The sequence below is a fragment of the Pelodiscus sinensis genome, chromosome 31, assembly GCF_052426305.1.
Source record: "Pelodiscus sinensis isolate ZL-2025 chromosome 31, ASM5242630v1, whole genome shotgun sequence".
Taxonomy (NCBI): Eukaryota; Metazoa; Chordata; order Testudines; family Trionychidae; genus Pelodiscus; species Pelodiscus sinensis.
In genome coordinates, this window is record NC_143082.1 from 11,955,473 (window position 1) to 11,976,395 (window position 20,923).

The 20,923-nt window shown below is 62.1% G+C and overlaps 1 protein-coding gene across 5 annotated transcripts in view; it reads right to left on the reverse strand.

The window, feature by feature from the left end:
- ITGA7 (integrin subunit alpha 7) overlaps nucleotides 1-20,923 on the reverse strand; it is a 33,399-nt gene continuing 12,476 nt past the window's right edge. The window contains exons 4-26 of one of the 5 annotated variants that reach the window (XM_075901956.2): nucleotides 20,262-20,517; nucleotides 19,042-19,173; nucleotides 18,607-18,726; nucleotides 15,311-15,518; nucleotides 15,026-15,219; nucleotides 14,533-14,621; nucleotides 14,192-14,319; nucleotides 13,900-13,995; nucleotides 13,376-13,437; nucleotides 12,504-12,673; nucleotides 12,283-12,432; nucleotides 11,732-11,844; nucleotides 11,098-11,302; nucleotides 10,947-11,027; nucleotides 7,036-7,115; nucleotides 6,769-6,846; nucleotides 5,539-5,641; nucleotides 4,963-5,139; nucleotides 4,619-4,726; nucleotides 4,133-4,246; nucleotides 3,792-3,890; nucleotides 3,561-3,686; nucleotides 1-720 (exon numbers count right to left, since the gene is read on the reverse strand). In XM_075901956.2, coding sequence (XP_075758071.2) covers nucleotides 541-720; nucleotides 3,561-3,686; nucleotides 3,792-3,890; nucleotides 4,133-4,246; nucleotides 4,619-4,726; nucleotides 4,963-5,139; nucleotides 5,539-5,641; nucleotides 6,769-6,846; nucleotides 7,036-7,115; nucleotides 10,947-11,027; nucleotides 11,098-11,302; nucleotides 11,732-11,844; nucleotides 12,283-12,432; nucleotides 12,504-12,673; nucleotides 13,376-13,437; nucleotides 13,900-13,995; nucleotides 14,192-14,319; nucleotides 14,533-14,621; nucleotides 15,026-15,219; nucleotides 15,311-15,518; nucleotides 18,607-18,726; nucleotides 19,042-19,173; nucleotides 20,262-20,517 — 3,069 coding nt within the window. In that variant the 3' untranslated portion in view covers nucleotides 1-540. Of the gene's footprint in view, nucleotides 721-3,094; nucleotides 3,259-3,560; nucleotides 3,687-3,791; nucleotides 3,891-4,132; nucleotides 4,247-4,618; nucleotides 4,727-4,962; nucleotides 5,140-5,538; nucleotides 5,642-6,768; nucleotides 6,847-7,035; nucleotides 7,116-10,946; nucleotides 11,028-11,097; nucleotides 11,303-11,731; nucleotides 11,845-12,282; nucleotides 12,433-12,503; nucleotides 12,674-13,375; nucleotides 13,438-13,899; nucleotides 13,996-14,191; nucleotides 14,320-14,532; nucleotides 14,622-15,025; nucleotides 15,220-15,310; nucleotides 15,519-18,606; nucleotides 18,727-19,041; nucleotides 19,174-20,261; nucleotides 20,518-20,923 lie in introns of all 5 variants that reach the window. The other 4 variants (XR_012896622.2, XM_075901955.2, XM_075901954.2 and 1 more) reach the window with 4 other exon arrangements.

Sequence of the window (20,923 nt, forward strand, 5' to 3'; positions counted from 1 at the left end):
TCGAGGTGGGAAGCAGGCTCTCTCCCCACAGCATCTCTTTAATAACAATAAAGCCTTTTTCAAACATCAGCGGTCCCCAGCCAGAGGGACCAGCAGGACCATGGCGTCCATCACACAGGGAAGGCTGGCGGTGGGAGCTGGGCTCTGCTTGGAGAAAGGCAGGATCGCTCCAGAAAGGGAGGCAGAGTCATGCCCCTGGACTTTGGCTTACGGCCTGAACCAGTCTGGGGCCCCATGGGGCCCGGATTCTCCCAGAGCAGCGGGGTTTGATGGACTTGAGCAGCTCCGGCCCCATCCAGCAGGGGGCAGCGCTACAGCCGGGTCCTGTGGGCTTTGGGGCTGCGTTGGAGACAAAGTCCCACGTCTCGGCTCTGGAGTCCGACATCTGCCTTGCTTGCTGCGTCCGGCAAGAACAGCAGCCCCGGCTGCGTGTGCTCCCCGAGCCCCCACAACCCCCTCCGGGGCCCCTAGAGTCCTGGGCCCCGGCCCCACCCCGAGGTCTGAACCGGTGCCAGCCAGCGGGCGCTCGTGTGGGTCTGCCTAGGCTGAGATGGGCACGTGGCCGTCGCTGCCCTCGCTCCAGTCGGTCACCCATTCCTTCTTCTGGATGGTGCCCGTCTTCTCCTCATGGAACTGCTGGCGCTCCTCCCGGGGGATCTTGACAGCGTGGTACTGCGGCACCGCGGCCGGCTGGTAGCGGGTGCGCTTGAAGAAGCCCAGCTGGGAAGATGCCAGAGAAACAGAGTCAGTGCCCAGCCCTCTGGCTCATGGGGGGCACCTGGGGAAGGGCTGGGCCAGGGCAGACAAAGGCTTCATTTGGCTGTAGGAGGGGTGCCTGGCCAGGGAGAATGTAGGCAGGGTGCAAAGGAAGCAGGCGGTCTGGTAATGACCTGAGCCACTGGGGACCAGGTGATGGTTCTCATCCCCCGGCGGAAAAACAAGCTGCAAGCAGCCTGGGACGGCCCCTTCAAGCCAGCAGCTGAATGAGGTGGGATGGAGGGTTTTACCCTGGCTTACATGGATGGTATTTGTGTCATTAGCCAGACCTGGGAGGACCACGTGTCCCAGGTCAGCCAAGTGCTGGACCAGCTGCAGGGGCTGGACTGACTCTAAAGTCTGGAGGTGCAAGGAGGGGATGACCGAGGTGTCCTACTTGGACCACAAGGTGGGGAGCAGCTGCGTAAAGCCAGAGCCAGCCAAGGTGGAGGCCATGAGAGGCTGGCCAGACCCTCAGACCTAGAAGCAGGTCCAGGCCTTTGTTGGGACGGTAGGGCACTTCCAGAGGTTCGTGCCCCGCTTTAACTCCATCGCCACCCCCATCACTGAGCTGCGTAAGAAGGGGAAGCCAGACAAGGTGGTGAGACCAAGCCGTGCCAGAGGGCTCTCTGCGCATTGTAAGAGACCTTGGGCAGAGCCCCAGTGCTGGTAAACCCAGACTGTGACAAGCCCTTTATGTTGTTCACCGATGACTCAGACACAGGGCCGAGTGTGGTGCTAATGCAGGGAGATGACAAAAGGGGAACACCACCCCACTGTGTACTTGAGCAAAAGGCTGCTGCCCCAGGAACAGAACTATGCAGCCATAGGGTACATCTACACAGCAGGGCTGAAGTCGAAGTAAGCTACACCAGTGTTTCTCAACCTTTTTTTTAATAAAGTACCCCTTTAAAAAAAAGTACCCCAATACCTACAGTTTTCAGACATTTTTTTTCTACCATTGCAACACATTTGTTTAAACAACTTAGTTGTAGCAGGGCAGGCAATGAAATTTGTGGGTGTAAAAAGTACAAAAATAATAAAGTGCTGTAAATCTAACAAAAATTCAATTTTCTCCAAATGTCAGTTGGATTGACGCACCCCCAGACTTCCCTCAAGTACCCCTAAGGATACTTGTCCCACTGGTTGAGAAACACTGAGCTACACAACGTCAGCGACGTCAATTGCGTAGCTAAAGTCGAAATAGCGTAACTCGGCTTCTGGCATTGTCTGCACAGCAGGAAATCAAAGGGAGAACACTTTCTCCGACGGCCCTTACTCCTTGTGAAATGGGGGTTACAGGAGTCCTCCAGCTCGCCGTTATTTCGAAATAACAGCTTGCTGCGTGGAGCCGCTCTTTGTTATTCCGAAATAACGTTGCTGTGTAGACGGACCCATAGCGAAGGAATGCCTGTGGGCCTTCAGAAAGCTGCAGCTGAATCTGTTTGGGAGGCATTTCGAGGTGTACACCAGCCACTCCCCTGACCTGGCTGAACCAAATGAAAGGGGCTAATGCCAAGCTACTGCGCTGGAGCATGCGCCTGCGGGATTACGACCTGGACATGATCCATGCTAAGGGGAGTGCCAATCTTATAGCAGATGCTTTATGCCGGAGCGGGGGGTCTGATCTACCCCAGGCCACAGGCAAAGTGGCCCTGCACCAATACCTGGATGGGGATGGGGATTTCTGTGTTGCGTCTCTCCCCCACGTACACCCTGGCTGATGCTTTCTGCAGCCTGATCCTGGGAGGGGGGGTGTAACCAGGTGGCACCTTTTTCCCCAGGAGGCTGGATAAAGGCTGGGGCTGGCTTCTGGGAGGGGGGGAGGGTCTCGCTGGCTTGGGGAGCAGAGATGGGGGGCAGGGTTCTTGGCTCTGAGCCTGCTCTCCCCAGGATGGACTGTGCTGACTGCTCCTGGTTCCGGTGCGGACAAGTCTGTTCTACGTGGGGTCCCCGTGGACTAATAAACCTTCTCTTCTACCTGCCGTCCGAGACTCACATCTGGCTGCAAATGCGGGGAGCAGGGCCCAGTGACTCCTCACACTTCCATGCAGCCTGGGGCCAAGGGTGGGTCCGGGCAGACAGAGGCTTTACTTGGCTGGAGCAGGGGCGCCCCGCCTGGCTGCAGCATGGATCAACGGCCGCGATGGGAAGCCAAGGCAAAAATCCACCGCTCCCCTGCAGGCCTGAGCCTGGCTCAGCCCCACACGTCTCCGCAGACAGCCCCACACCAGGGCACACAGCACAGGGGCATGCAGCCTGGCACCCGCTCCTGGCACACACCGTGCTGTGGCACACCACACACTCATGCACAGTTGCTGCAGATGCTCTCACACACCCGTGCACGCCCCGTCCCCCACTGAATGGGGGGGGCAGAGCCAGCCATTACCGCTACGCCTCCCCAGCTTGCTTCTCTGCCTCGGAGGGCTGCACGGCCAGCCGGGCCCGGTAATAGTTGGTGGCGTAGGGGGCCCCTTGGCTGGTCCGCTGGAAGAAGCCGCACTGGGGAGGAAGTGATGCCAAGCGAGAGCGTCAGGCCCGGGCCGGAACGCCGGACCCAGGGGACTCCAGGATGCAGATGGGCCACTAATTACTGAGCTGGGATAGGTGCAAGGAGGGGGCTGGGGTGCTGAAGATGACAGGGGACTCCTGGTCTCGGGGCAAGGGGGTCCCTGTTCAGGGTTTGCTCCCCCAATAGGCAGGGGGTGTTGCTGGGGGGCAGGGGAAGGGCCCAGAGTCCCAGTCTCACTAGAGCAGAGACAGGAGCTGGGGGGAGCCCATGTCCCCTCCCCCCCAGCTCTCACCTTCCACAGGATGGAGACCAGCAGCCCCAGCACCAACATCCCGGCCAGCACCGCGATCAGGATGATCCACCAGGGGACGCCCCACGCCACCACCTCTCTCGGGTCCAGGTAGATGGTCACGGGGATCTGGGAGAGAAGGATCAACAGGATCAGGATCAGGATCAGGATCAGGGCTGGGAGGCGCAGCAGGGGGCAGGGCGGGGCTGGGCAGGGGAGCAGCCAATCGGGTACCTGCGTGGCGGCGTCCTTCAGCACCAGGTTCTGGATGGTGGATTTGACAGTGATGTTGGCGCGGACGAGCAGCTCCACTGAGGTCACGGCCGGGTACTCCTGGGGCAGGGACAGGGATCAACCTGGTGCCCACCCCAGCGCCCCACCCGCGCCTCACACAGGAGCCGGCTGAGCCAGGACACAGACGGCACAACCCCGATGCCTGCTGGGTCCAGTGCCCTGCAGATCCCCCTCATCCCAATGGGCAGGGTAGCCCCTGCGCCCCACCCCAGAGCTGGCTGCACCCCGGTGGCAGGGGAGGCCAGAGCAGTGTGGCCGCGGGCGGCTGGGCCCCGGCTCACCTCCAGGAAGGTGCTGTTCCACAGGCGCCCCCAGGCGGTGAGCACAGCTGAGCGGTCGAAGCTGTAGAGCGGGCACTGGAAGATGAGGCAGCGGGCCGTGCTCCGGGCGCAGTCCTGAAGGGGAGACAGCGGATCAGTGGGCTCCAGGTGCGGGGGGGGGACGACCCAGCCAAACAGCAGGGGTAGGGGGAGACATGACCCTCCCTAGCTGCTGTGTGGTGCAGTGATCAGGGGCCAGAGGGGGCTGTAGGGGTGAGCCATGGTACCCAGGCCGGAGAGTATTTTGGGGTGCATGGGGCGGAGAGATTCCCACCCCCTCCCAAACACACCTGAGTGACCCCCCCCAAATCCACCCCCCAGATGGGGTCACCCAGAGTCCCAGCTGGGGGAAACCCAGGACTGCCACCCTGGCACCCACCCCCCAGCCCAGCAGAGATCCCCCCCGAACCCCCCCCCAGGATCCCCACCCCGCAGCGCCGCTCTCACCAAGGTGACGTTCTTCCGCTCGCCGGGGCTGCGCTGCCACCAGGGCCCGGCGCTGGGCACCTCCGGACGCTCCGCCTCCCTCCGGCTCCTGCCATGGCCGTGGCCCTCCTGGGGGGCAGCGGGAGAGGTCACAGGTTGGCCAGCGCTGCCCCATGCCCTCCGCCACCCCTCCCCCACGCCAGACCCCCCTGGGGAGGCGGCGGCTCTGCCCACGGGGCAAACAGGGACTGCCAAGTGTGTGCCAGGGCCCCGATCCCCATCCCTGCGGCTGGGGGCTCCAGCGCCTCTTCCCCCCCCGTGGCTTCAGAGCCAGAGACAAACCGCCCCCCCTCCCGGTCACATACCAGCTCCAGCCGCAGAGGGTTGGCCGCCGGGCTGCAGGCCACACGCTGCCCAGGCCTGGCCGCCAGCTCCAGCCGCAGGGGATAGAGCAGCCACTTGCCGTTGGCGATCTCGTGGGGCCACATGAGGTTGAGGAAGGCCGAGCCCAGGGTGTTGAGCGACTGGCCCCGGTTGGAGACCTGCGGGGGAGGGACGCTGAGCCAGGTGCCCCCCCTCGGAGGGTGAGGGGAGCACTGGCTCCGGGCACGAGAGAGGGGGATGCCACGGAGCACTAGCCTGAGTCGGAGGGGCAGGGTCAAATGCCACCGCTCCACCTAGGCAGGGAAACTGAGGCACTGCATGGGGAAAAGCTATGCTGGGTGTCCCAACTCCCAGCCCTGCCCTCCTCTAACCACTGCGCCCTGTTCCCCTGCCCTGGCTGGGAATGGACCCCGGCATCTTGACTCCCAGCCCCCCCACGCTCTCTCCGCACGAGACCCCTCCGCTCCCCATCCACGCGCAGGGCAGTTGCTAGGGAGGCTCCTTGTGAGGCCAGGCCACGGGGAGGGGGTTTGGGGGGAACCGGGTGGGATACTCACCGTCACCTCGAACCGCACGGCGCTGCCCACCTGGCCCTCGCTGCGCATGGCGCTTTCGCCCAGCACCCTGCCGCCAAAGAACAGCTGCCGCGGGTCAGCCAAGCTGCAGGGGGCACGGGGTGAGGGGGTGGCTGGGCGCCCCGCATAGTCCTGCCCCAGCCAACTATCCTCGCTCTTGCTCCTAGACAGCTCCCCCTGCTCTTCTCCTGCCCCAGCATCACCCCACCCTGACAGATCCCCCCCAGACAGCTCCCCCGCTCTCCTCCTGCCCCCAGCCTCACCCCACCCTGACATACCCCCCAGACAGCTCCCCCTGCTCTCCTCCTGCCCCCAGCCTCACCCCACCCTGACAGACCCCCCAGACAGCTCCCCCTGCTCTTCTCCTGCCACAGCCTCACCCCACCCTGACAGACCCCCCCAGACAGCTCCCCCTGCTCTCCTCCTGCCCCCAGCCTCACCCCACCCTGACAGACCCCCCCAGACAGCTCCCCCTGCTCTCCTCCTGCCCCCAGCCTCACCCCACCCTGACAGACCCCCCCAGGCAGCTCCCCCTGCTCTTCTCCTGCCCCAGCCTCACCCCACCCTGACAGACCCCCCAGACAGCTCCCCCGCTCTCCTCCTGCCCCCAGCCTCACCCCACCCTGACAGACCCCCCCAGACAGCTCCCCCGCTCTCCTCCTGCCCCCAGCCTCACCCCATCCTGACAGACCCCCCCAGACAGCTCCCCCGCTCTCCTCCTGCCCCCAGCCTCACCCCATCCTGACAGACCCCCCCAGACAGCTCCCCCGCTCTCCTCCTGCCCCCAGCCTCACCCCATCCTGACAGACCCCCCCAGACAGCTCCCCCCGCTCTCCTCCTGCCCCCAGCCTCACCCCACCCTGACAGACCCCCCCAGACAGCTCCCCCTGCTCTTCTCCTGTCCCCAGCCTCACCCCCCCAGACAGCTCCCCCTGCTCTCCTCCTGCCCCCAGCCTCACTCCACCAACAGACCCCCCCCCACTCCAAACAGTTCCCACTACCCACCTCTGCCCCCAGACATCTCCCCCTCCTCCCAGCCTCACCCCTGGTCTCACACCAGGCCCAGACAGCTCCCACCCTCCACCCCCCGCCCCCAGGTGGCTCTATCTGCCCTTACCCTGCTCCCGGCCCCACATGACTCCCCCTCACCCCTGTAGCCATCCCCATGGCTCAGCCCTGCCCCTGCCCACACTCCCCATTAGGGGGACTCACCCCGTGACCGAGAGAGGCAACTCAATGACCACCCGCGCCCGCGCCGTCACCGGCTGCAGCCCCGGTTGCTCGCTGATCCTGGGAGAAAGATGGGGAGGGGGCATCATGAGCGCGCTCTCCCTGCAAGCCCCAGAGACCACCTGCAAGCCCCCCCTCCTGCAGCCAACCTCTGCCCCCCCAGCTGCTGCCCAGTCCCCACCCCTATCACCCATTTGCTGCCCACAGCCTATTGCCTGCCCCCGCCCGGCCCAACAGGGGGGCACTCACGTGCTCAGGGCCAACTCCAGCTCTAGCTCCCGGGTCTCGATGGTGATGCCCGAGGTGCTGGCGATGAGATAGAATCGCACCTGGGAGGAGGGGGCAGAGAGGTCAGGGCTGGGGGTGCACAGAGATCAGGGCACGGTGCAGGAGGGGGGTCTCACAATGGCGCAGAACGGGGGGGGGGCAGGAATTTAGGGGCACCCTAGCCAGAATGTAGTGTATTAGTGGGGGTGTAAGCACAGAATTAGAACGGTGTTGGCTATGAAGCCGTACGTCTCGTCGGCATGGCAAACTAACCTGCGGAGGGCCCTTTGGTTACTTCTTTAGTAATGTGATGTAGTGTTGGTACCTTGTTGGGCTGTGGGTGAGCCCCACTGGTGCTGTCTGTACCACGGCCCAGCAGGGTAGCTGATGGGTCAGGAAGGTCACCTGAAGCAAAATGCAGGACAATGTAGCACTTTAAAGACTAACAAGATGGTTTATTAGATGATGAGCTTTCAAGGGCCAGACCCACTTCCTCAGATCAAATAGTGGAAGAAAATTGTCACAACCATATATACCAAAGGATACAATTAAAAAAAATGAACAAATATGAAAAGGACAAATCACATTGCAGAACAGAAGGGGGATGCGGGGGGGTGGGAAGGGGGAGGAAGGAAGGTAGGTAAGTGTCTGTGAATTGCTGATATTAAAGGTAGGGAGAGTGGGATGTTTGTGAGTTAATGGTATTAGAGGTGATAATTGGGGAAACTGTCTTGGTAATGGGTGAGAAAGTTCAAATTCTTGTTAAGTCCTTGTTGGCAAGTGTCGAATTTTAACATGAATGACAGTTCAGAGGATTCCCTTTCAAGTTCAGATGTAAAAGGTCTTTGTAGCAGAATGCAGGTGGCTAAGTCATTTAGAGAGTGTCCTTTCTGGTTAAAGTGGCAAGAAACTGTTTTCTCTTTGTGAACCCCGTTGCCAACCCCTTTGCCAACCCCGTTGCCAGCTTTGTCCACATATTCATTCTGCTGATACCATTATTGGACCTAACCAAGTGAGTTATAAGATCAAGAACACATATTCCTGCGCATCCAGAAATATAATCTATGCTATCATGTGCCGAAAGTGTCCGCCTGCTATGTACATTGGACAAACATCTCAGACACTTCGCCAAAGGATTAATGCCCACAAAACAGATATCAGACAAGATCACAAAGAGAAAACAGTTTCTTGCCACTTTAACCAGAAAGGACACTCTCTCAATGACTTAGCCACCTGCATTCTGCTACAAAGACCTTTTACATCTGCACTTGAAAGGGAATCCTCTGAACTGTCATTCATGTTAAAATTCAACACTTGCCAACAAGGACTTAACAAGAATTTGAACTCTCTCACCCATTACCAAGACAGTTTCCCCAATTATCACCTCTAATACCATTAACTCACAAACATCCCACTCTCCCTACCTTTAATATCAGCAATTCACAGACACTTACCTTCCTTCCTCCCCCTTCCCACTCCCCCGCATCCCCCTTCTGTTCTGCAATGTGATTTGTCCTTTTCATATTTGTTCATTTTTTTTAATTGTATCCTTTGGTATATATGGTTGTGACTACTTTCTTCCACTATTTGATCTGAGGAAGTGGGTCTGGCCCACGAAAGCTCATCATCTAATAAACCATCTTGTTAGTCTTTAAAGTGCTACATTGTCCTGCATTTTGCTTCAACTACCCCAGACTAACACAGCTACATTTCTATCACTATTCTACATGGAAGGTAACCTGTTTTACTAGTTACCTCCCAGGGGCTATGTCTAGACTGCAGGCTTCTTTCGAAAGAACCTCTTTCGAAAGATCGCGTCTAGACTGCAGGCGGATCTTTCGAAAGAGAAATCCGCTTTTTCGAAAGAGAGCACCCAGCGAGTCTGGATGCTCTCTTTCGAAGACGGCCTCTTTACATTGAAGAACGCCTTCTTTCGAAAGAGGAGCTTTCGAAAGAAGGCGTTCTTCCTCATGAAATGAGGTTTACCACCATCGAAAGAAAAGCCGCGTTCTTTCGAAATAATTTCGAAAGCACGCGGCTTGAGTCTGGACGCAGGGGAAGTTTTTTCGGGAAAAGGCTACTTTTCCCGAAAAAACCCCTGAGTCTGGACACGGCCTGAGAGGAACAAAGGGAAGAAGGCAGAGGGCAGCCCCTGGCTGGGGGGCAGGGCTGGAAGTGGGGCAGTTTCTGTCTGGATTCAAGGAGGAAGCAGCCTAAGCAAGGGGGCTGGGAGTTAGGGGCCCAGTCTCCCCCATCTCAAGGGGGGCTGAGGCATCCTAGGCCTGGCCCTGTAACTAGATTACATCTCTGAGGCCTCCTAGCCCCAGTTCCTGTAACCAGATTGCATCTGGGCTGTATCTTGGAGAAGCAATAAACTCCCTCAATGCCACTGGCTGGCAGAGTCTGTTCGTGCAACTACGGGGGTGCAGGAGACGGGAAAACCCCAACGTGCTGTCACAAGTAACTATACAGTCTGGTCTGAACGTCTCGGTACAATTGTTTGGCCAGAGCGGAGGATGCGTCTTCGGTCGGTTTAAGTGTGAAAGCCAGCTCGAATGTCCAGAGGGGGAAGAAGAGGTGAGAAACAACAAGGAAGCCTCCTTGCCTCGGATGCTAAATGAATTAGCAGAACTGACAAACCATGGAGACAGGAAGACACCCCGAGGGGAATCCTGAAAATAGCCATCAAAGGATAACGGTGGAAAACTCCAAGATTAGCACCATTTAAGGATTAGCGATGGCAGCGTGACATTGCAAAACCCAGAGACTCAAATGGAAATGTACCAGAATAAAGATGGGGTGTTTTGTCTTGGCTCTCAATCCTGCAGAGCATTAGATCATGACCAAGAAACCAGCTCCTCACTCGTGTTCAATCTAATGAGCCACAGACTGTACGCACGCACATGCGGGCATATACACTGCGAAGAGCAGTATCTACTATATACTGCGGGGAGTTTGGCAGTTTGTTTCATCTGAAGAAGTGGGCTGTGGTCACGAAAGCTCATGATCCCAGCCACATGTTTTGTTAAATCTCTAAGGTGCTGCAGGACTATATGCTGCTTTCTAAGTTTTTCCTTCTAAATGATAAGAACTAGTCCTCAAAATTGGCATAACTGAGAAAATGTTGAAAGAAACGGAACAAAGAAAAATAGGATGAACCTGGAAGAAGGTTGCTTCTTAATGAACCTTACAGAAAGGAGACACCACAGACATTTGGAGTAGTATTTTGTTTTGGCACCGCTAAATCAATGCTTAATGGTTGAAAACTAGAAGAAAATGTTATTGGAAACAAAATTGACTATAGCCCCCTTTTTTTTTTTTGTTAGAACACAATGAATGATAAGAGTTTATAGCGATCAAGACAAAAGAGACACTTGATGGAATTCCCATTGTTAAAAAAATTACTAAACCTGAACTAAAAATTAACTTCATAAAAATAACAGCGTATTTTTGAAAAATACAATAATTTTAAAAAGCATGTACATTTCCTTTTATTTAAAAAACCACCAAATCTATCATTGATTTATAGGACTGGGGACATCTGCTAGTTTTCAATAAATATGGCTTATTGCCTTTTTCCCTGAAAAAGATCTGTGCGCTTTTTAGAAGCGCAACACACCACGGTCCAAGTGTGACGCGGGGGTGGGGGTGCAGGCAACAAGATCCGGGCATGGCGCGGGGGGAGGACGAATTGGCGGGCAGCAAGGTAGGAGCATGGCACAGGGGACCAGGAATTGGGGGCAGGGAGGTGGAGGAGCATGGCACAGGGGACCAGGAATTGGGGGCAGGAAGGTGGAGGAGCATGGCACAGAGAGGCAGGAATTGGGGGGCAGGGAGGTCTGGGCACAGCGTGGGGGGGCATGTCACGGGGGCAGGAATTGGCTGATCCCCACCTGAGCTCCCCGCTTCATGGGGTTCCCCAGTTCACACTGCACCTGCGAGGCATTCAGGTTGGGCAGACAGGGCTGCTTCTCCTGGAAAGGACGAGACGTCAAAGACTGGGAGCGACGGCCCCTCCCCTCCGGCCCCCTTTCCTCCCCGTACCAGGCCGGGCAGGGCCCAGGATTCGTGTGACCGGATCCCGGCGTAGGGCAGGGCCTCGGGGAAGGTGACCGTGAGCAGGGCCTCGTGGGCGTCGTCTCCATCCTGGTGCGGCGCCGCCGGGTCCGAGGGCAGGTTGGTGACCTGGATCTCCAAGGCGACGAACTTCTGGTCGCTCATGGCGAAGACGGCCGTGCCATCGGCGCCCCTGCGGCGGAGACAGGCCGGCACGGCGCCGCAGTGAGGGGCCCCTGTGGGCATCGGCGCTGAGACCCCTGGGCCCCATCTCGCCCCAGAAAGAGCAGGGGACGCCCAGCAGGCCCCACCCAGCCCAGAGACACTATCCCCCCATCCTTGGATAGAGCCTGATACCCCACTGGCTCCACCCACCCAGGTGGGGCAGGAGAGCAGGTCTGAAGGGGGCCAGCAGAGGGCAGCACTGTACGTGTCTGTTACCCCCACCCTGCTTAATGCCAGCCCCTACCCGCCCCCCTTACCTGGGCGCAGCCCCAACCCCACCCCAGAACCCCCAGGGATCAGTGCCAGCCCCCGCACCCCCTCACCTGGGCACAGCCCCACCCCCACCCTGGGATCCCCCCCCCCCCAGGCTCAGTGTTGGCCCCTCTGCCCCCCTCACCGGGGGAGGGGCAGGAAGTCGGCGTCGCCCAGGCGGGAGCAGAACTGGTAATGCAGCTGCAGGTTGCTCTGGCAGATCCTGTCCTCCCCGCAGCCCTGCTTCAAAAAATGCACCTGGGGGGGCGGGGGGGAGAAGGGGTCAGCTGCGAGGGCCCCCATGGCAGTGCCCCTCCCCCGCTCCGCACAGCTCCCCCCCCTCCCAGCAAGGGCTCTGCACTATTCCCCGAGTCCGTGCCCTCGAGTATTCCCCGAGCGGCGCTCGCCAGCCCGCAGCCCAGCTCTGCGGATACCCCCCCTCTCTGGGGCGGGGCCGGCCCCTGCCCTGCAGCAAGTGGCAACCTCCTGCACAGGCGGAAACCGCCTGTAGGGGTGGGACAGTCCCTGGCACTGGGCGCTGGCCAGGGACCCTGACGGAAGGTGCCAGGCGATTGTAGCACCCGGAGGTGTGAGGAGCCGCTCGCAGGGTCCAGGCAGGGAGAGTCCCTGCTAGCACCTGCTCCTTGCTGGTCTCCTGTCTGTGAACCAGGCCTCCTCCCCAGGGCCCTGCCTCACCTCTGCCCTCTGGCTGCTGGGCAGCAGGGCGTTCAGCACGGGTACGAGCGGGGGCAGCGCGGAGCCCTGGCTCTGGCGCTTGCTCCGGGCGCGCTTGATGCTGTACGTCAGCTCCACGGCGATGGGGCGGAGCTTGTCCCGGATGCTGTCCTGCAACGAGAGGGCGCAGGGGGCTAAGCCCGCGGCACGCCGGGGGGCAGGGCAGGGGCAGCAGGACCCACCTGCAGCTGGAAAGTGGCCTTGACGCAGACAGGGGCATGCTGGTGGGGCAGCTCCACCACGTCTGTGAACTGGTGCTCGGGGTCGGCGGTCTTCCCGTCCAGGAAGGCGACTCTAGGGGCCTGGCCCCGCTTCCGCCGGTCCACGTCGGCGTCCAAGGTGTACGCGAGCACTGGGGAAGGAGGGAAGTCTTGGGCTCTGTGGCGTCTCCCATTCCCAGGGCAAATGCTCCCTCAGCAGCGAAACGCAGCCACCTCTGGGGTGGGGCATGGCAGCTGTTTAGACAGGGCGCTCTCACCCTGTGCTGAGATGCAGCCACCTCTGGGCTGGGGCATGGCAGCTGTTTAGACAGGGCGCTCTCACCCTGTGCTGAGATGCAGCCACCTCTGGGGTGGGGCACGGCAGCTGTTTAGACAGGGCGCTCTTACCCTGTGCCGAGATGCAGCCACCTCTGGGGTGGGGCACGGCAGCTGTTTAGACAGGGCGCTCTCACCCTGTGCTGAGATGCAGCCACCTCTGGGGTGGGGCACGGCAGCTGTTTAGACAGGGCGCTCTCACCCTGTGCTGAGATGCAGCCACCTCTGGGGTGGGGCACGGCAGCTGTTTAGACAGGGCGCGCTCACCCTGTGCCGAGATGCAGCCCCCTCTGGGGTGGGGCTGCTCAGGTAGGTTAGAGCACCCACAGGATTGCTCTGGGTTTTGTCTGGAGTCTGGAACACAGCGAACAGCTGTGGGGCAGCTGTGGGCACCCCCGTGCCAGGTCTGGGAGCAGGGCTGATGCACAGGGGGGTACTCTCATGCAGTATCCTTCCCCCGTGCTAGTGTGGCACACCCAGGCCTGGGGCAGCACGAGGCCCGGCCCTACAGTACTCACTGAGGCGGGGGCTGTAGCTGGCAGGACTGGCTGTGTAGCTGAAGCAGGCCTGCACGTCCACGCTGCACAGGGAAACAAAGGCTCAGTCTGAAAAGGGGCCGACGTCAAAGCAGACTTAACCCCCCCTCGCTATGGAGACTCAGCGGCACCCCGCCCTCTGGGGAGGGGGAGGAGCAGGGCCGGCTGGTCCCCTGCAGCTCTGAGCAGCTGCTGGAAACAGGAATTTCCCCCTTTTGTCAGGCTCAGAGTGCACCACTGCCTTCAAGTTGGGTGGAGCCTGTGGGGAAACTGAGGCAGGGACTGGCCCAAGGTCAGTAGCAGAGCTGGGAAGGAACCCAGGAGCCCTGGCTCCCAGCCCACCTGCTCTAACCACTGGACTCTGCTCCCCTCCCAGAGCCAGGACAGAACCCAGGAGTCCCACTCAACCTCCCTCTCTCCTTGGGTGCGGAATGTGTCCCTTGGCCAGCAGGGCTCCTCTGGGTGTTGAGGGGAACTGGGGGGAGAGGAGGGGGGGCAGCTCTCACCAGATGCCCGGGTGGTGCAGGCAGGTCCTGCTCTCCAGGTCGATGTTCTGGGGGGAGAGGGAGACGTTCTTGGAAACATGGACGACAGGCCGGGCTCTGCAGGGCGAAAGGGGAAATTGCTGACAAAGGGGCCAACGCCCCCTCCCTCGCGGCATGTTCCAACCCTGCCCCTCCCGCCCGCCGGGCACAGCTGGAGTCATTGGCCGCCCCCACGGGGCTGCTCCGGCCGGGTGCAGCATGACGCCCAGCCCGGGGGGGCTTGCACCAGGCCGTGCCCTGCCCGACGCCGCACCTGTACAGCACCACGCTGTCCGAGAGCGAGCCGACCAGCAGGTCCGGGTAGAGGTTCCCGTCGACATCCAGGCCCCCAGAGATGGAGTAGCCGAAGGTCCTGACCCCAACGCCCTCCCCATCCAGGACCTGCCGGGACAGACGGACGGAAGGATGCACAAGAGAGCCGGGAGCAGAGGAAACAGCCGCAGGAGCTGCCTCTTAGGGGCAGAGCCCCCAGTGTCTAGGACAGGAAGTGAAGGAGAATTCTGGGCTGCTGGGGGGGGGAGCAAGTGGATCCCCGCAGTACAGTGATCACCCCTCCCCTGGTCCCCCCCCACCCTCTCCCCCAAGCCTTCTCACCTGGGCTGGTTTGGTGACGATGCCCAGGCTGCTGCCGTGGTAGATATAGACCTTGCCAGCTCCGTCGAATGGGGCGCCCACGGCGAGGTCTGTGGGGACAGGGATAGGGCCGGAGCAGGACAAGAGGTGGGTCTGGGCCCCCCCGGGCACCAGGGCCAAGGAGCCAGGGAAGATCCCTACCCAGAGCTGAATCCTTGCCATCTGCATCTAGGGACAGCTGGGGGGGTCCCTCCCCTCCTATGGGGGCAACTCCACTTCCCAAACCCCAGAACCCATCCGAGCAGGGGAGCTGTGAATACCCCCCAGCCCGTACCCGCAAGTGGAGCCCCCCAAGGCATGGCCCCGACTCCCCCAGAACTCAGTCCCACTGCCTCTGCCCTGCCTTTGCTGCCCCATGGCCCACAGCTCCCCTGCCCCACACAGACCCCCAACTCTGCCCTAAGTAGACACCCCCCCAACCCTCCCCACCCTGGGCAGCCCCCCCAGCCCTCACCCTGGAAGCCGTCCTGGTTGAGGTCTCCGAGGGCGCCGACGGCGATGCCGAACATGGAGTGGGCTGTGCCGTTGAGGCGGACGGGGTGGGTCCCCTCCCAGTGCCCCGCCTGGTTGATGTAGACGTAGGCTGCCCCGCCGATCTCCGCCTGCCGGTCAAAGAGGTGGGGCGCGCCCACCACCAGATCCATCCAGCTGGGCGGGACAGAGGGGTCAGGCCCGTGTCCCCCCCCCCAGCTCCAGTGTTACCCTCCCCCCTGGCCAGCAGCCCCCCGGCCTGGCTCACCCGTCGCTGTTCAGGTCCAGCACAGCCACGGCGTAGCCAAAGGCTGAGGTGAGCTGCTCCCCGGGCAGGATGGCCTCCGGCACCAGGCGGTTGACGTTGTCCCGGCGCAGGATCACCACGGCCCCCGTGTGGTTGGCCCGCGGCGCCCCCGCCACGAAGCTGAGCTGGTCCTGCCGGGTCAGACCCTTCCCCGAGTCCACGGAGAAGCCTAGAGAGTGGGCAGAGCAATGGGGGGGGGGGGTTGGCGCTGGGAGGGGGGGTTGCAGCTCATGGCTCAGCAGTGGGGACCCCCCCCCCCCCGCCCTGTCTCCTGCAGCCTCCAGGTGCCACCGTGGCTCATCCAGGACTCCCCAGCTCACCACTTCTGCTGCCCATTCCTGGGGAGGGCACCAATCCCACAGCCCCCACACTGCCCCAAAGAGCAGGGCTGCCCTGGGCCTACTCTCAGCTCGGGTTGGGGAGGCCGGCCCTCCCCCCCGCCCCCTGCACACAATAAGCCCCCTGCTGCTAGATCTAGGGGGGGCGGTCTTTCCACACCATCACTGCCACCGGGGGTACATGGAGCCGCACACCACATAGATGTACTGGGCCTGCTGCCCCCTGCTGGATGGAATCAGCATGGCTCCTGCATGTGTCAGAGGCTCTCTACTGTGGAGAGCTAGTGGGGATTCCCTTATTGCAGCAGCAGGGCTCGGCTGGAAGGACCTAAACCCATCTCCCACTGAGCCAAGGGCTCAGAGCCAGCACATGGCCACAGGAGGCTGGGCCACGAGCTGCGGCAGAACCTCACACACCCAAAGTCTTTTTTGGCCAGACTCCACCGCCCCCCCCCCCCTCCAGCTTCCCCCCTCCTGAGAGGCCTGGCTAAAATCAGCCGAGCCTGGACATAGCGGGGGGGGGGGGCTATGGGGCACCAGATGTGGAGTCCACCCTCTCCTCCTAAACCCCCAGGATGGCCTAAAACCAGGCCCCCACAACACAGTGATCCCCAGCATCCAGCCCCACTGCTGCTCCGTCCATCTGTCCCTCTCTGCTCGGCCCCCCAGCCAGGATACAGCTGTGGGGCAGATGCCGGGGCCCTGGGGAGCAGCTGAGAAGCTGGGCACGCCTCATATTTCAGATACCAGAGTCCCCGCCTGGTCCCCCAGCTCCGGGGGCAATCCAGGGGCAAGGCCCGGCTAGCAAACACCGGGCAGGGCAGGGCTGGGCAGAGGGAGAGGGAGGATTGCACAAGAAACAGCTAGGGGAGCCCCCAGTGCTGCTCAGCTTCCCTGCTGTGCTCTGTAATAGCACCACCGGGTGCTGAGGGTCCTGCCAGCTTGGCTGGTCAGTGGCCAGGGCCAGTGGCTCAGCTCCACAGGTTTTATCCCCGGAGGCACATGAGCAGCCGGAGCCTTGAAAAGCAACCCCCACCCCCACACAAAGTGTCCTGGGGGCTGGGGATCAGGGGCACTGGGATCCCAAGGGGCATGGTGTGGGGATGCTGGCATGGGGGGTGGGAGGGGGGCAGGAGTTGGGGAGACCTGGGATTCCTGGGGCAGGGGTGGGGGGAGCTGGAATTCCTGAGGCGGGGGTGGCTGGCCCAGTGGTGAAGCTCACATCCAGAGGCAGGCCCCGAACACATCGGTGCTGGAACTAGGAGTGCCGGGGGGGGGGGGGCGGGAGGGAGCACCCCCCCGGCTTGAAGTGGTGCCCATTATACACAGGGTTTGCAGTTTGGTCCAACAGCTCCCAGCGCCCCCACTATAAAAACTGTTCCTACCCCCTGCAGGAATGTGCCCCAAAGCTGTGGGGAGGGGAGTTGGAAGCAGCCGGGCAGGTGGGCACGAGGAGCACATGCTCCCCTGCCCCAGCACGTGATGCTGGACCACCTCAGGTGGCAGGCAAGGTCGGCTGTGATGGGCGGGCACAGCCATAGTGATGGGGGAGACAGGAAAACAGCAGGAGCCAGCTGAGACATGGGCCTCAGGTGGAGGGACATTGACCGGGGGGGTGCAGAGGGGGTGGAACAGCCCAGATAAATTGATCCCCCTTGGAATGGGCTGCCCCCTCCCCCCCACTCCTCTCCTCTGGCTGCAGCCTGTGTCATAGGCCCCGTACTGACAGCCAGGGAAGAGTCCCCTCCGCTCGGGGAGCTGAAGCCTGTGATCACAGAGCAGCTGCTAGGCTCTTGCCCCACTTCCAACCTGGCTTCCCTGGATGGCCACGGCCCTGCCAGCCCCCAATGAGCACCCCCAGGATCGGGATCAGGCCAGGCCAGGCGATGGCCGAACAGCCCAAGTGCTGCTCCATGTGTCTCCGGGGCCTGGCTGCTAGCGAGTCAGAGCATGGGAGCTCCCAGCAGACAGGAGCAAGGTCTGGGGGGGCCCAGCGACCAGGGGGAGGGGGGGCGGAGGGCATATCCTGCTGGCATGCGCTGGGGAGAGCCATGCACCCCTGGACTGAGACCCCCCCCCCCCCGCCCACGACACACCACATGCACCACACAGCCCAGGCAGCGCCCTGGGGACCCTGCCAGGCTCCGGATCCCCAGCCCACCACAGCCACTGACAGAGCAGTGCTGACCCCCCTGGGCAGCCCACCCCACTCCCCGAAGACACCCCGGAGCCTGGAACAGTCCCCGGCAGCACAGGCACAAAACGCTCACACAGCCGCAGAGCTGGCCTCCCCCGGGCACCCTGGGGTCGGGGCTGGTGCTGGTGCTGGCACCTGGAGATGAGAGGGGCAGGGGGCTGCCCTAAGTGGGTGTTCCCGGGTCCCCCCCTCCTCAGGCCTGGGGACAGCTGGCTGCCCACTGGGCAGGGAAGGGTTCACACCTCTGCCCAGTGCCAGGGCTTGCACGGCCAGCAAAGGGCAGCAGAACCCAGCACCGGAGCCCAGCCTGGTGGCAGGGGTGGGGGTGGGCAATGCACCAGCAGGGGGCAAACTGCCCAGAGAGGGAACTGAAAAGGGGCCTGGGGGCGAGGGGGTGTGCACGTGTGCACACGTGTGTGTGGGTGGTGGTGCATGCACAAGAATGGAGGGGTCTGTGCCACGGCCATGTGCAGGGAGGGACGGGTGTGTGCACCAATGGGCATGCAGGGATGTATGTGTTCAGGGAGGGGCAGTCCCCTCCTCCCCCATGCCCCACGTTCCCCCCCAGGCTATGGGGCTGCAGGGGCTGCTGGTCCAGGAGAGGGAAGGTGTTGGCATTCCTCCATCTCCAGAGGCCAAGAGGAAAACACCAACACTCGCTAGCTGGGGGTGGGGGGCCCGGGGTCCTGGCCAGCTGCTGGCACCCCGCCACGGTTACACACCTAAGTAGCTATTCTGAGCCACGTCGCCGACGGTGCCGGGCAGCCGCTCGCCGGGCTCTGCCGTTTTATACACCAGCTGATCGGGGTCTGTGCTATGAACGTTTGTCATAAACAGCAGCCCTGTGGGGCCACGGCAGGAGGGGGCAAGGGGCAGGGCGGGGGGAGAGAGAGAGAGAGAGTTAAAGGATAAGACCCCCTCCCGACCCAGGCAGCAGGAAGCCCCGGGTGAGGGCACCGAGGGGTCAGCCCCCCGGACAGCAGGAGTTGCCTCGAGTTTCCTTTGCCGAATTCGTTCCCTACATGCCCTAGGGTGGGGGGGGAGGACGATGGAATAGCAGCTACGGATGCCTACATGGCTGGAGAGTTTAGCTCCTGTCCCTGGCCAGCGGGCGCCCTGCCCCTGCCCTGCCCGCAGGCCTGGCGGGCGCTGCCTACCGAAGTAGCTGTTGGCAGGCACAGGGATGAGGGAGGGGTCCTGGTCCTTCTCCCCCCCGGCTTCGTAGGGCCCGTCGTCATAGGTACCCAGTTCCAGGGAGCTCTGATTAAAAAGCTCCACGCGCAGGTTCCCTGCCAAACCAGAGAGCAGTTAGTGGGGATGGCACGGGAGTGGGGAAATGAAGAGGCAGGGATTAGGAGCAGGGATGGTACAGGGGGTAGGGGCAGAGGGATGGCATAGGGCACATAGTGGGGGGCAGGAATCGCACAGGAGAATGAGAGGGGTGGGGGGCAGTCCTGGGTCCTCTGCCTGGAATGGGGAGGAGGGGGGCAGATTCCAGCACTGAGGCAACCGCATTCCCTGAGGAGAAAAATGGTGCACCCCTTCCCCCACCCTGTTCCGCCCCACCACAGACCCCTTCCCCCACCCTGTTCCCCCTGCCAGACCCTTCCCCCACCCTGTTCTGCCCCACCACAGACCCCTTCCCCCACCCTGTTCCACCCCACCACAGACCCCTTCCCCCACCCTGTTCCGCCCCACCACAGACCCCTTCCCGCACCCTGTTCCGCCTGCCAGACCCTTCCCCCACCCTGTTCCGCCCCACCACAGACCCCTTCCCCCACCCTGTTCCGCCCCACCACAGACCCCTTCCCCCACCCTGTTCCGCCCCACCACAGACCCCCTTCCCCCACCCTGTTCCGCCCCACCACAGACCCCTTCCCGCACCCTGTTCCGCCTGCCAGACCCTTCCCCCACCCTGTTCCGCCCCACCACAGACCCCTTCCCCCACCCTGTTCCCCCTGCCAGACCCTTCCCCCACCCTGTTCCGCCCCACCACAGACCCCCTTCCCCCACCCTGTTCCACCCCACCACAGACCCCTTCCCCCACCCTGTTCCGCCCCACCACAGACCCCTTCCCGCACCCTGTTCCGCCTGCCAGACCCTTCCCCCACCCTGTTCCGCCCCACCACAGACCCCTTCCCCCACCCTGTTCCCCCTGCCAGACCCTTCCCCCACCCTGTTCCGCCCCACCACAGACCCCCTTCCCCCACCCTGTTCCGCCCCACCACAGACGCCTTCCCCCACAAGTTACTGCCAGTCCCAGGATAGCTGCCCGATCCCATGCAGATGGTAGGGGGTGAGAGGAGGGAATGCCCCTGTCCCCCCACCTACCCACACCATCCCCGCCCCTCCGTGACCCTGCCCCTCATCGGCTCACCCTTCCAGTTGTAGGTGCCGGGCGCCCCGAAGAGGATGTAGTGGCTGTCTGCGGTGAAGCCGGCCGACACCCCCTGCTGGCAGAAGCCGAAGCGGTCGTGGCCCTGGGCACGCCCCTCACAGAACTTCCACTCGCCCCCATCCAGCTCTTCGCTCACCGTCAGGTCCTGGCTCAGCACGTAGCAGCGCCCGATGACGTACCGCGTCTCCAGCAGCTGCTCCACCCGGTTCCGCGCCTCGTAGAGGTGGGCGCAGGTCTGGGACGGAGCCAGGGGCAGGACAAGTGGGGCAGGTTACAGAGGGTCCCCCTCCCCCAACGTGTCTGACGCCTCTCCCAGGCTCGCACAACCACTCGTGAAACACGAGGATTTGCGCTGGGCCCCGCTGCTTAGGGAGGCTGGGTGCGGGAGCCCTGACTCTGCGGCTGCTGACTCTGGGGAGCGACGCACTTCCGGCCACAAAGCGAGTTGGCCACAGAGCTGGGAATGGAACCCCAGATGCCCAGCCCCCCCATTCCTCCCTTTTCCCCAGCTCTAACCAACTAGTCTCCTGTCCCTGCCCCCAGCTGGGAACAGAACCCAGGAGTCCGGGCTCCCAGCATCCCCAGCTCAGCCCAGGGGCGCTGCAGCCTGAAGGAGTTCGCAGAGCAGAGGGCACCGCCCC